Here is a 13,284-nt window from a genome sequence, read left to right as displayed (position 1 = left end):
ATTATAGTGGGAACATTTACAAATATGTGAAGATAGCTCAGAACCTCCGTTATTCACATACACACTAACTCACACACTCAGGTTTGTCTTTTTTGCATGTCTACTCAGTTACCAGGTGAATGATGCACAAAATTATTGCTTTGTGAACAAACACCTCAGATTAAAATCTAATCTTCAGTGGCAAGAATCGAGATTAAAAAAAAAAGTCTTAAATACCCTGTATAACATACCTGTGCATAAACCTAAAGATATGTTTAGCTTACCCATTACCTTTGAAATACTTACCAAAATTAAAATTTGAAACCCATTTATAAAAAAAAGTATTAAAAAGTTCACCATTATTTACAAATCCGATTAAATTACACATAAATAAATATTTACATTCAACACACTGCTTCCCTTAATACACATAAAGCCTCCCTGGAAGTATTTTTTGGCCTTAGTAGGCAAAAAAAAAAAATTTAAAAAAAGTTATGTGCCTATTCTTTCAAGTTTCCCCCCCAAATTTAAAAACAAGACAATATAAATATGTGAATAAAGCTGCAATATCCTTAGACACAGAAAGTGAATTTTCTAAAAGTATTTTCATTTTGAACTAGTCCTCGTTAAAACAATACCAAGATAATATAAACTGCAGCCAACGTTGCTGCAGCTTTTAAAAGCCTGAATATTTCTGTAAAAAATTAGCATGTCAAATGCCATCTGAAGTCTAGAAGGATTTTAATACTCTATGTTAATCTGAAAATAAAGGAAAAAAAAAAAGAGAAAAAAAAAATAAAGAAAGAAACCAAACGGATTTTTTAAAACAATCCCACAGAATAATTCTACTATTTTCAGGTGTTTATAAAAAAAATTTAACGTACATAAATCTCTATACCACTGCTTAATACTGTTTTATTGTTACTGTTGCGTTTTGAGAGAAAAAACCCTGAAATTGTATCAGAGAGCAGAACAGGCTTCCATCTAAAATCTGTCTCTTAAAAACTACACATGAAGCTGGTCAGCCACGAGATACTGAGATGTGGAAAAGGAATCTAAATAAATCTCTGTGGATAATTCCATCAACCCCCCCTTATAGCACCACTGTAACAGCAAAGGATTCAATACACTCGTGCCGAGTACTTATCTCCAGGCAATTGCTCCACACAACAGGGATACTGCAGCTTTTAGCAACACTTGTGTCCCACGGATCCAGCAGGAGTGAAGATCCTGAATGATTTTTATTTTCCTCCCCTTTTTCCCCTTGTTTCGTAAAAAAAAAAAAAAAAAAAAAAAAAAAAGAAAGAAAAAAAAAAAATAAAACCACCCAAATCTCTATGTTCCCCCTGGCAAGGAGATGAGAGTCTGTGTAGGAGGAAGGGCAGAGTCTGGTTTTCCTCTCACTTCCTGTGCTTGTCCATTTTGTCGATGGTTTTGTTGGTCTCTGCGGGGCTCTGGTCGCCAGCGTTCATGTAGGATTTGTCTGCTATTTTTAACGCCTCGTTTAGGTAGTTCTGCACGGATGTCATGGCAGCGCAGATGGCAGCGCTCCCAAAGCCATGTGTGATCAGGCTGAAATGAGTCAAACAGCCCTGGATGCCAGGGTCCAAGATGGGGCTGGGCCGCGTGTTTCCAAGGGGGGTTCTGTCCTGAGTGAGGAGGTCTGTGAATTCCTTACAGATCTGCCTGCAACACACAAGGGGCTCACGCTTTACACCGCGGAAACAAACCCAAATAAACGTGTGGATAAAGCTGCAATATCCTTAGACACAGAAAGTGAATCACAAATAAACTGAAATAACAAAGAGATCTGCATCGATCGTTTGGCATTTGTGGCAGGAACTAGGAGAAATTCCAAACTGGATTGGATTTCCAGGTTTTGGTTTATTAGCACCACTTCCTGACGAACCTTCTGCTGCATCCCCATCACAAAAACACTCTGCAAAACAAACTCTGCACCTCTGGTGCCTGCCTGGCTCTGCATCGTTTGCTCCAGATTTGGGGTGGGAATTCAGTGCTGGTTCCTCTGAGAACTGGAGCAGCTGAAGAGGAGATTTAATTTAGTTGTGTATATTCCATGTATATGTAGGGAGGCCGAGGCCCTGATCCTGCAAACACTCACACATATGCCTGGCAAAACATGAGTGCCTAATAATGCTCCAGCATATGTTGTTTGCTGCTTGTAAATCTGTCCCCTTGAAGGGATTTCACAGGAGCTGAGCAATCTTAACAGAATCATCACTTTATCAGAATTTCTCAATCACAAACCTCTTCCAGGGGATTTTTATGAGTGCCAGTAACAATGCCAATAAGGAAAATACTCAAGAGAAGGAGGAGTGCTTGGGAAAAATTAGCACAGTGTTTAAACTATAGGCAAGGGAGAGTAGATTTTTAGATTTATACATTTTTAAGAGACCTATTATTGTAAAAGATCTTTTTTATAAGAAGGCTGAATGGATTCAACAGCAGGAGTGTGTTTTGCACTCCTGATGTGAGCACAAAGCCAGGGCACCTTTCTCAGCAGCTCAGGCAGGTTTTTCTCAGCCCCTCTGCAGAGTGAGGGTGCTGCCAAAAGCAGGGAATTCCATCCACCCCAGACCAGAAACCATCCCAGAGCAGAACAAACCAAAGCTCTGCTAAACCTGAGCCTGGGAGAGGAGCTCAGCAGGGGAAAGGGGAAAGTTGAGCTCTACAAAGTCAGTTTTGGATAAGCTTAACTCAGCCCAGGGACCTGCTCAGGACAGGGTTTATCACAGGCACGAGGGTCTGCAGAACAGCCACAACAAAGCTCCTCTACTTTCCCCTTCCTTCCCCTTCACCCAGGTCTGTGACAGGGATTTATTGGAGCACAGGGACTTTCCACACCTCCAAAGGATGCTTCCAGTGAACTATAAACATCTCCAGCCAGAAGAGGGAAAAAGGGACTCTCCAGCAGCTCCAGGGTCCCATTGGAAGCTCGCCAAAGGGAGCACACAGGGGCTGAGCTTCCCCTGCTCCACTCCTGGCCCTGCCACACCTACAGACACCTTGTCCTTAGGGTCACCTTTTCCTTAAGGTCCCTTTGTCCTTAGGGTCCCCTTGTCCCTAGGGCTCTCTCTCCTGTGTAGGATTTTTCCTGAAGCTTTCACTGAATTTGAACAGAACTGGTCCGAACTACTTTAGTTACCTACAGAACTGTTACCCTTATTATTGGTTCAGACTAAAATAAAACTGCTGCAAGAGACACCTTTTCCTTAGGGCTGTCCTGGCGTAGCATTTTTCCTGAAGTTTTCACTGCATTTGAACAGAACTGTTCCGAACTGCTTTAGTTACCTACAGAACTGTTACCCTTATTATTGGTTCAGACTAAAATAAAACTGCTGCCACAGCTGAATTCAAACCAAAACCAAATAAAAAGAATTGCTTCATCTTCCTAATTAAAATTACACACAAAAATCCACCGAACTATCCCCCAGTCGCAGACAGTCAGAGTCAGACAAAAACACGTTCAAGAAGGGGAGAAGAAATAAAATCCAAGCTGGAAGCTTACTTTGCAGCAAGCAGCATGTTCTTCCTGTTTGCCATCTCGTTGCGGCCCATGTGTGGTCTGGTTAAATATTCAGCCACTGCTTTGGAAGGAAATTCTGTCTCACACACGTAGCCAAAGTCACGAGCAAGATGCACAGCTTCACCTGGGGGGGTGAAAGGGAGGGCTTGGTAAATGCTAAAATATCATTTATTGTAAGGAAATCAGGGACGTTAAGGAAAAAACGTTGTGGATTTCTGAAGTGTATTTCTGTTTTGGAAAGCAACACCATTCTGTCACTTGCTACGATATTTTAATTGATGGATCTGTTTCTTTGTAAGTTTGTATCGAGAAAAAAGAAATTTACAGGGTGACTGCTACAAAAAAGAATTCTCTTGCTTTAGTACTAGAAAGAAAAGTTCCTGTCTCTATCCAGAATAACTGTACAGGAAAGGACTCAATTCAGTCAAGATCAAATTGTCCACTGATATTTTTAAATATCTGCCAAATAAATCTCACACTATAATAAAAGTTTTCAGTTTAGTATGCTTTTGAAATATTTTTTCATAAGAATTTTCAGACAGAAAACCAAACTGCAAGGTGTATAACCAGGTCACTTTTTTTCATTAAGACAATTAAAATAAAAGATTGGTGAGATCAGTGCAATGTGCCTGTGCACACACATCAGCTCTCCAAAACTCCCAAGCAAAGCTTTTAAAAGCAAGTTGCTGCATTATAAACAGCAGGAAGGTATTGTTAAATCATTTTTCACTCTTCCCATTTCAGTGGCTGCCTGTATTCCTATTAAACTGTGCCACTACCAGGAGCTGCTTGAAACAGGAACACCAAATGTAAACCACACACACACACATATATACACACATTTATACACACCCTTCAGGTCAGCCCCACTGACAGAGGGTCCACAGAGCATGGCCCACATTAAAGGGGCTCCAGTTTCCTAGCAGGAAGCCCAAAGCTATAAATCTCACTTTATAAGCTCGTTTATTAGCAAAGCTTCTGAGGACACCGCTGAGGTGGGGCAGGGCTGCGCTCAGCTGCCCCAGAGTCCCCGGGTTTCCCAACAAGAAACCAAACCCAGCAATGCCACGAGTTTCACCCCCTTTGAAACCTAAAACATCCCTCGGGAGACAGAGTGGGCAAAGGTGCCCCATCATCCTGGCGGGCGGGAATTCTGCATCCCTGCAAGTTTGGCTGGGTTTGGGTGAGAGAACAGCACAGCCCCTCCTTAGGTGCTGCAACATCCCCACCACGCTCACTTCAAAACAAACAAAAACCCCAGATTCATTTCAGGGACTTTCTAACCTTTCCATGCTTTGCCCAGAGGATAAAAGCTGTGCACAAGGGGAGAAAGTTTATTTTTAAGACACACTCGGGGACTGACCTTCCACCAAAGATGTCAACAGTGTCACATTTGCAGCTTTCCTTCTGCCAGCAGGAAGATTCAAGCCAATTTTATCCAGTTTTTCCCTTAATGATCTGCCACCATTTTTAGATTTGGCTCTGTAATTAAAGAGGAAAAAAAAAAATGGCCTTATTTATCTTCAGGGAGCACTTCTTTTTAAGATGAGAAATTCCAGTTACTGACATTCAATAGGGTTCTACTGGGGTGGGGAGAAGATAAAAAACAGGCTCTTTTCAAGTGACCTACTTTTTAAATGCTCTACTCCAATCCGGCCAGGATGAAACACAGCGGGTCAAAATCAAAATATTTTAAAGTGCACCACTGAAACCAACAGTTGTAGAATGATCACAAGCCAAATTAAGTGTATGCAGAAAAGGATGTGGAAAATGTCCTTGTAATGATTAATCAGGACCACGAGATTTAATAAAAAAAATCATTCCACAGGGTTTTGGGAATCAGAGACAGCTCCACGTGCTGGTTTTGAGACAAAACCCCCAGCTCTAAACAGAGCACGAGAATCACTGTCAGAGCTGTTAATAGCACTTCTCCAGAGGCAGCAGAAGTGCAAAGAAGTTTTATTTCCAAAGCCTATTAGGATTCAGCGTCGTTGGGCTGATAAAAAATCAGGAGCTGCCTGAGAGGCTCTGTGGCTGTGCTGGTGTGGCTGTGCTGCTCACACACAGCAAAACAGGGAAAATGCAAACACGAGCGCAGGGGTGAGAGGCTGGCAGGGCAGGGAGGCTCCATCCTACCCTCCACACACAGCAAAACAAGGAAAACACAAATACAAACAGGGCACAGGGGTCCATCCAACCTTCCACACACAGTAAAACAAGAAAAATGCAAATAAAAACAGGGCACGAGGGGAGGCTGGCAGGGCAGGGAGGGTCCATCCATCCTTCCACACACAGTAAAACAAGAAAAATACCAATACAAATAGAGCGCAGGAGGAGGCTGGCAGGGCAGGCAGGGTCCATCCAACCTTCCACACACAGTAAAACAAGAAAAATACAAATACAAACAGGGCACGAGGGGAGGCTGGCAGGGCAGGGAGGGTCCATCCAACCTTCCACACAATAAAAACACAAACAGGGCACAGGGAGGGGAGGCTGGCAGGGCAGGGAGGGTCCCCGTCCTACCTTCGCAGGACTCCTCCTAGCAGGGAGGCATTGAGACACTCCGGGGGCGAGAGCCGCCTCTGCACCTCTGCCACTGTCACTTTGTACTTGGACGTGGAGCTGAGCAGGGACAGGCGGCCCGGCACGGAGCAGAACACCTCGTTGGGGTTGATCACCACCCCGATCAAGCCGTCCTTCTGGCACGGCAGGCTCAGAGCACTGTTCTTCGTTAGGGAGATGGGACCTGAGGGTGGAGAGGGAAAACAGGGATTTTTGTAAAAGGGGAAATTAAATAGAGAGTGGCAAGTGGGTTTTTTTTTCTATAAAAACAAGCCGGGAGAGAGGATTTTGTTTGGTGTTAAATGCTCACCACACTGGCCCCCATCCCCAGCATCCATCCACCCAAATGGCCCCAAAACTATTCCTGGCCAGCTGGATTTTGCCACCGGATTGCCGAACACAACCAAGAATGCTTCTCAAAGCACACAAACCCCACACCAGCAGGCTGCAAGGTAGCAAAGCCGCGCTCACAAAAACTCCACACTACAACACACTCCAAATTAGCATCCTCCAGCTACTGCCAAAACTCTTCCCGAGCCAGGGCAGGGAGAAACCTCCCGGCTCCTGCTGGGCTCCATCTTCCACCTCGCACACGCAGATTTGAGAAACCGCCCTTGGCATTTAATCCCAAACAAATTCCTACCAGAGAGCAGCACAACAGGGAGGGACGCAGCCCAGGGGAGAACCGAAAGTAAAGGAGCTGCTGCTCGCTAGGAGCTTCAGCCTTTGGGTGAGGAGGGACAACAAAAGGCTTTGGAAGGAGCAAACCACAGATCCGGGCTTTTCCATCCCCTCGCGAATCCGCCCGGTTCTGCTGCTGAAAGGGTTAAAGAGCCGAGGTCGGCCCCACTCCCGGAGGGGGAAGATTTGTCAGTGGTGCATCTGACAGCAAAATTATTCTCCCATGAGCTAAAGGCAGCAATCAGCGCTCTGACACACACTTCTGCTTTTCCTCAGTTAGGTATTTGTTTGAAGTCTTCAGAGGAAACTTCTGATTTTTTTTTTCAAGCACAAATTTGTTTAAAAACAAAAGCAAGAAAAAAAAACTAAATTACTGTAAATTGAGTCAATACGTCTTCCTCCTTCCTCAAAACCTCGGCTACAAACCAATTTCGATTAAGATAAAGCCAAACAGTCTTCTGCCAGCGAATTCGGTCTTTACTCAAGTCTTGTGAAGAGGTTAAAAAAATTTGGGGAAAAAAAAAAAAAAAAAAAACTATCTTCGAGTGATATCAACAACAAAAAAACTTTAAACAAACAAACAAAGGAAAAGCCCCGTGTCACTTTACACACACGTACTTCAGGAAAGATTAAAATCGGTTCAAGGTCCTGGTTCCGATTAAAGCCACAACAGAAGAGCACACGAGGGGGGACAGCCGTGTCTCACAGCCCAGGGCAGTTTGTCCCTCGGACAGCATCAGAAAAATCCAGCGACAAAGAGTGGAATAAAAACTCCTCCGCCCTCCCGATCCCAAAGGATCGTTCTTTATAAAAGTAATAGGGCGTCACTTCACCGGCGCGTCATGAAACTTTTAACTATTGACAAGGGAAAGTAAAACTGCGGTGCCACCTTACTGACCTTTTCTAATGACTGTCTGGTCATGCATTAGTAAATGTTGATCTTCCACATTCTGGAAAGAGAAAGGGGGAGAAAGTTTCGCACCTGGAAGAGCCGAGAGGGTTTAGGGAAACCCATCCCCTCCCGCGCACCCGCAGCCCGAGGGGCGAAGGGGACAAAACGCGGATTTCTCTGCGCGGACGGGGATGGGATGTGCGGGAGGACACGGCGCCCGTCCCGCTTTGCCGAGGGGGCTCAGGCTCCCTTTACCTGCACCTCCTCCATCTGGTGGGCCATGTCGTGCAGGCCCAGGTTATCGGCCAGCGCCGAGGCGTCCAGGCCGTGCCCGTGGGGCAGCAGCAGCTCGGAGCGGCGGAAAGCGTCGCGGCGGCTGCCGGCGGAGCCGCTCTCCAGCGCCGAGAGGTGCGGCACCAGCCCGGGCCGGCCGTGCGGGGCCAGCCCCGCCGCCTCCTGGCTCTGCCGGTTCGGCCAAGCGCTCTGCTGCTGGCTGGGCGGCGGCGGCGGCGGCTGGTGCAGAGGGTTGATGGAGAAGGGGTCCCCGAGGTGCGAGTAGGGGTCGCTGGACTGCGAGTAAGGCAGCGGCTGGTAGGGCGGGGGGAAGTAGGGCGGCTGGAAGTCGGAGGCGCCCGAGTGCGAGAGCGGCGGGGCCGGGCTGTACAGGTGCTGGCTGACGGCGGAGAGGTGCGGCAGCCGCGGGTTCCCGTTGCTGCTGCCATCGTGCCGGTCCTGGAAAGCACACAGGGGTGGGGGACAGCGGGGTGGCCGTCAGCGGGCTCGGGGGACGCGGCGGCCGCGGGTGGTGGCGCTTGGGAAGGAGAGAGGAGAGCGAGAGCCGCCCCGCTGCTGCCCAGAGTTTGGGGTTTTTAAGGCGCTTCGCGGAAGGAATCCGCCCCGCTCCCAGGGAGGAGGTTACAAAGCAGGTCTCGCTGCTCTCCTCATCGCAACTACACCAGGGCAACCCTTCTCCCGCTCGTGCGAGGCAGCGGGGGAATCATTAAAATCACAAAAATTCAAATCAGAGACGCAGCCGCGTTTCCGCCGCGCTGCCTCGGCGGGGCCAGGGGGGCTCGGAGCGATGGGGACCCCCGGCCCTGCCATCCTCCCCACCCCGAGGGGCGCCCGGGCCGGGGCTGCCGGCTCTGCCCGCCGGGAGGGAGCGCGGTGCTGCCTCCAGCCGTGCCATCGCCGCTCCTGCCCCATTCCCAATCCCAGCGCTCAGAGCTGAAACGTCTACATTGAGCTGATCCAGGGATTTAGCAGCTTCTGGCTTCACGGTCATTAAAATAACAGGGCTAGTTAATAAGAGGTGAATGGGGTCCCAATGGAGCGTGAAGCGGGCACTGCGGCTAATCTGTAGGAGCCGAGCAGGCGGAGCCGGGGGGGCACAGACGAGTTCGGAGAGATCAAAACCCGGGAGCACCTCGAGGCGGATGGGAGCTGCTCCCGGGGAGGAAAAACGTGGGAAGAAAGGAAGGGCTCGCCCTGCCCGGCTCAGCAGCTGCTACCTGCCGGCCCCTCCGCATCCCTGCGGTGCGCTCCGCTCCCACAGCCCCGCGGCTCCGGGGTGCGGGAGCTGCTCGATGCGGGATGCGAGCTCGGCTCTCCTAGCTGGGACCCATTCAATTCAAGAGTTCAAAAGACTCCGCAAAGAAAAATAGAAAAATATAAAAATACGAAAATAAAAATTATAAAAATTCGCACCTCCAAAGGAAAAAAGGATAAAAGGGAAAAAGAAAAAAGGCCAAGCGGGCTCTTGGGGCAGGGAGCGCTGCCGCTCCGGCGGGGAGGCGGCGGGGCTGGCAGCGAGCGGGGCCGGGGGCGGCGGAGCCCCGCGCTGCCCCGGCAGCACCCCCGTCCCCCGGCGGCCACCCCTCCCCGCAGCCTCTCACCTCGCAGTCCTCTTCGTACTTGACATTATCTGCTAGTTTCCACAACATGGCGTCCAGCGTCCGGACCAGGTGCGCGGTGCCGCGGACAGAACAGCTCGGCCCCCGCCACGGGCGGTAAATCCACGCCGGCGCTGGGCGAGAGCAGCGGCGCCCCGGACGGAGCTCAGTTGGCAGGCATGAAGGCAGCGGACGGACTAACCCTCCGCGCTGCTTGTGGTCACTCGGGCTTTTTTTCCCAGCCCAGACGCCCTTAATGGCAATAGGATTATCCTAACTCCTCCCCAGGGATGGCTCGGGCGCCGCGGCCGCCAGCCACTCAGGAGGGAGCGCGCAGCCCCAAGCCACTCCTTCCGCGGCCGCGCAGGGCGGGCGGGCAGCGCGGAGCCCGCGCCCCTCCGCGCCCCTGCTCGGCTGCGGGCCGGGGGCGCTGCCGTGGGGAGCGACGGGGGCACGCGTGGGCACCCCGGGATGGCCGCGGCTGCCCCGCTCTGCGCGGGTTTGGGGAGCAGAGCTGTGTTTTCCCCGCTCCTCCCCGCGTGTATGGGCTCTGCTGAACCCCGCGCTGCGCCGCCCCCACGGCCGGCGGTGGTTTTGGGCGAAATAAACTCGGGAAAAAGTCCTGGCAGCGAAAGCGAGAAAGTCCGAGCGCAGCCGGGGTTTCAATTTGCATAATTGTCAAGAGTTTGAATTACTGATTACAACTTGTAAGCTACCAATGTTTAAGGTGTAATTTACTTAATGATCCGACAAGATTATTGCAGTGGTGTCGAAGCCCCGGTAGGTAAAGCAGCCCTGATTCAGCGTCCCCGGTCCGGGGCTCTGTGAATTTTGCAACTGGTTCCTCGCATCGGCTTCTTTTTGTTTTAACTTTTAAACTTTTTTTTTTTTTTTTTTTTTTTTTTTTTTTTTTTTTTTAACGAAAATCCCGTCTGTCTAATCTTTTCGCGCAAACTCGGGGCTGGGGAAGCAGGTGGGAGGTGAGACAGGCATTTTCGGACGCCGTGAGCACACTTTCATCTAAGCTTAGAAAATACTTCCCTGCCAAATTGCTACCTTTCTGCAGGCATTTGATCTATGCAGTTATGTGTGTCAGACAAAATGAACATCGTTTTCAAAAGCAACGACTTCTCCCAGTGTTTTGAGGTGCATCCGGATCGCTGCTCATTTCCATGAGAGGAGCAAGTGTTTGTTTATTGTGGCAGAGACAAAAGCTGACCCTGGGCAGTGCTGGCTGCGGAGATCTCGGCTATCAGAGCCGGGGACGAGCCGCCCCAGAGCTGCTATTAAAGGCCCGAGATAGACCCACGTCTCCAGATTTAACCAGCTCACACTTCACTCACTTCCCCCCCCCCCCCCCTTAAAGATCAGGGAAGAAAAATAACAAGAGCGTTAATTAAAATTTAAAAAAAAAAAATCCAAACACCATAAACCCCTCCATCAGATTAAATGAATGATCTAAAAATAAACGCGAGGAGGACGGGGGTGCTGGAAGTAACTGTTGGAGGTGTTATCTGCCTTATCTAGCACGCAGGTGCTGATTTGCAGCAGTTGCATTAAGCCCGTCATCATCAGCGACTCCACATTATCATTTTTGGTGGAGCCTCTATTTATTTTTATTTTTTTTAACGACGGTGTTTTTCTTCCAGGGATGTTCCTTTGAAATGCAGTTCGCGACGATTATTAGCGAGTGTGCTTGCGCTGCTCCTGGCGTCATTAAGACGAGGAATCTAAATAGTAAAATACAGGGGGAGCTTGAAGTTCATTTGTATTAAAGGGACGAGATGGATTTAGAAAGAAACGAAGAAGGGAACCGTCGAGCCTCCCTGGTTTGGGATCAGCTCTTCTTCCTTCCAAAGGGGAATTGTAACAACGTTGGTTATTTTTATTATAACCTCGGAAGGCAGATTTTGTTTCTGTTCAGAAATGTCACACTGAGAAACGAACATGATTTTATCATTCTTTGGGATTGTACACCTTCGTTTTGGTGGCCAAACTCACAAAGATGAATTCGCGTTATTTATTGTGTATTAGGAATAATATTCATAAACAGAAGCGTGGAAGAGGATGAGGGACGTATAAGAAATTACCTAAACAAGGCGACCGAAATAAACACTTGGCTTCCTAAACAGCAAGCCAAGAGGGCAGAGAGGAGGCTGAACGACCGAGTTTGAGAGAAACTTTCCCGTACACCCACTTGCTCCTCGTTGTGCGCCCGCAGCCGCTGCCGGGGACCCGCGGGGAGCACGAGGGAAGGGAAGGGAAGGGAAGGGAAGGGAAGGGAAGGGAAGGGAAGGGAAGGGAAGGGAAGGGAAGGGAAGGGAAGGGAAGGGAAGGGAAGGGAAGGGAAGGGAAGGGAAGGGCGGGCACGGGTGCCCGGCAGGTGATGGATGCTGGCCCTGCCCAGGGATGCTTTGGTGCGGGCACACGGCAGCTCAGCTGCTCCGGTTTTCTCTGAGCTCAGGGAGAGTTGAGGCTCTTGGAGCCGCTCCCTCTGGGCACAGTGGCGGTCCCAGCCAGGTGCCGTTCCCGGCCCGGTGCCGTTCCCAGCCCGGTGCCGTTCCCAGCCCGGTGCCGTTCCCAGCCCGGTGCCGTTCTCAGTCCGGTGCCATTCCCAGCCCGGTGCCGTTCCCAGCCCGGTGCCGCTCCCAGCCCGGTGCCGTTCCCAGCCCGGCGCTATTCCCGGCCCCGTCCCGTTCCGCAGCGCTCCGCGCCTCGCTCAGAGCCCGGGTCGGTCCCCGCGGAGCCGCAGCCGGCCCGGCCACACGATCCGCTCCCAGCGCGCTCCGGGGATGTGTGAAATGTGAGATGCTGCTGCACGGACACCGAACCGCCCCGGACACGCCTCTGAGACTGGGGCAGAGCACGGTCCGACCCGCAGCCGGGCAGGGAGGTGGGCGCTGACAGGTGGCGGCTTTTATTTACTTATTAAAAAAAAAAAAAATTAAAATTGGTGCTCTGACTCCGGGGATATCCCCTGATTCCGGGCAGAAGAGGTGCCTGCTCCGTGGGGGATGAGTTCCCTTTCTGACGAGGCTGCAGTTTCCCGTGGGGAGCACGGAGCACCCCCAGGCGTGAACACGCTTCGGGAGGGGAGCCAGAGCCCACTGCTGCGCCTCTGTCACACGCTGTAGTTTTCCTATTTGGCAGCAATTAAAAGAGAGCGTGGGGATGCTAATTAGTTACATCCTTCTTCCTCTAAAAAAATTATTTAAACACACACATATCTGTATTGTTAATGAGGCTGCAGCAACCTGTCCGGATTGTCGCCTGGGCTCCTGCCGAGCTGCACAAAGGCGGGGGCTGCCCCGCGGCCCCGGGACACTGCGCGGGTTGGGGCGCAGGTTGGGGTGTCCCCCCCGAGGGGCAGGACCCCCGCCCGCACCCCAGGGCCGGAGCAGCTCCCGGGGGGCTCAGGGGGTCCCCGGCACCGGGGCCGCGGTACGAACGTGCCAGGGGATGCTCCGCAGCACAGCCATGGCCAGCGGAGGGGCGCGGAGGGAGCATCCCCACCGCACCCCGTCCCGCTGTCCCCCCGTCCCCAGCCCAGGCACCGAGACCCAGCCCGGCCGGATGGCCCCGCCGAGCACAGCCCGCACGTTCCCAGGCTTTCCCCCCGCTGTTCCGCCGTTTCTCCTCCCTTCGGGGCGCTCCGGGGGTGCGGGGGGCGGTGTCTGAGCGCCCCTGGAATCCCTGCCTGCCGGGAGCCTCTCCTCGCCCTGGCCGGGCCC

At 51.0% G+C, this 13,284-nt stretch overlaps 1 protein-coding gene across 1 annotated transcript; it reads right to left on the bottom strand.

Annotated features, from left to right (window-relative positions):
- Positions 1–1,311: 1,311 nt before the first annotated feature.
- TFAP2C (transcription factor AP-2 gamma) lies at positions 1,312–9,772 on the bottom strand. The gene is made up of 7 exons (XM_059480865.1): positions 9,557–9,772; positions 7,917–8,393; positions 7,668–7,719; positions 6,050–6,272; positions 4,890–5,008; positions 3,509–3,650; positions 1,312–1,665 (listed from the first exon to the last, which is right to left on the bottom strand). Exons 1-7 carry the CDS (start codon positions 9,602–9,604, stop codon positions 1,380–1,382), a joined length of 1,347 nt encoding a protein of 448 aa, XP_059336848.1. The 5' UTR covers positions 9,605–9,772; the 3' UTR covers positions 1,312–1,379.
- Between the last annotated feature and the right edge of the window lie 3,512 nt (positions 9,773–13,284).

The sequence above is a fragment of the Ammospiza nelsoni genome, chromosome 12 (assembly GCF_027579445.1).
Source record: "Ammospiza nelsoni isolate bAmmNel1 chromosome 12, bAmmNel1.pri, whole genome shotgun sequence".
Taxonomy (NCBI): Eukaryota; Metazoa; Chordata; class Aves; order Passeriformes; family Passerellidae; genus Ammospiza; species Ammospiza nelsoni.
This window is presented reverse-complemented; position numbering and strand designations above follow the sequence as displayed.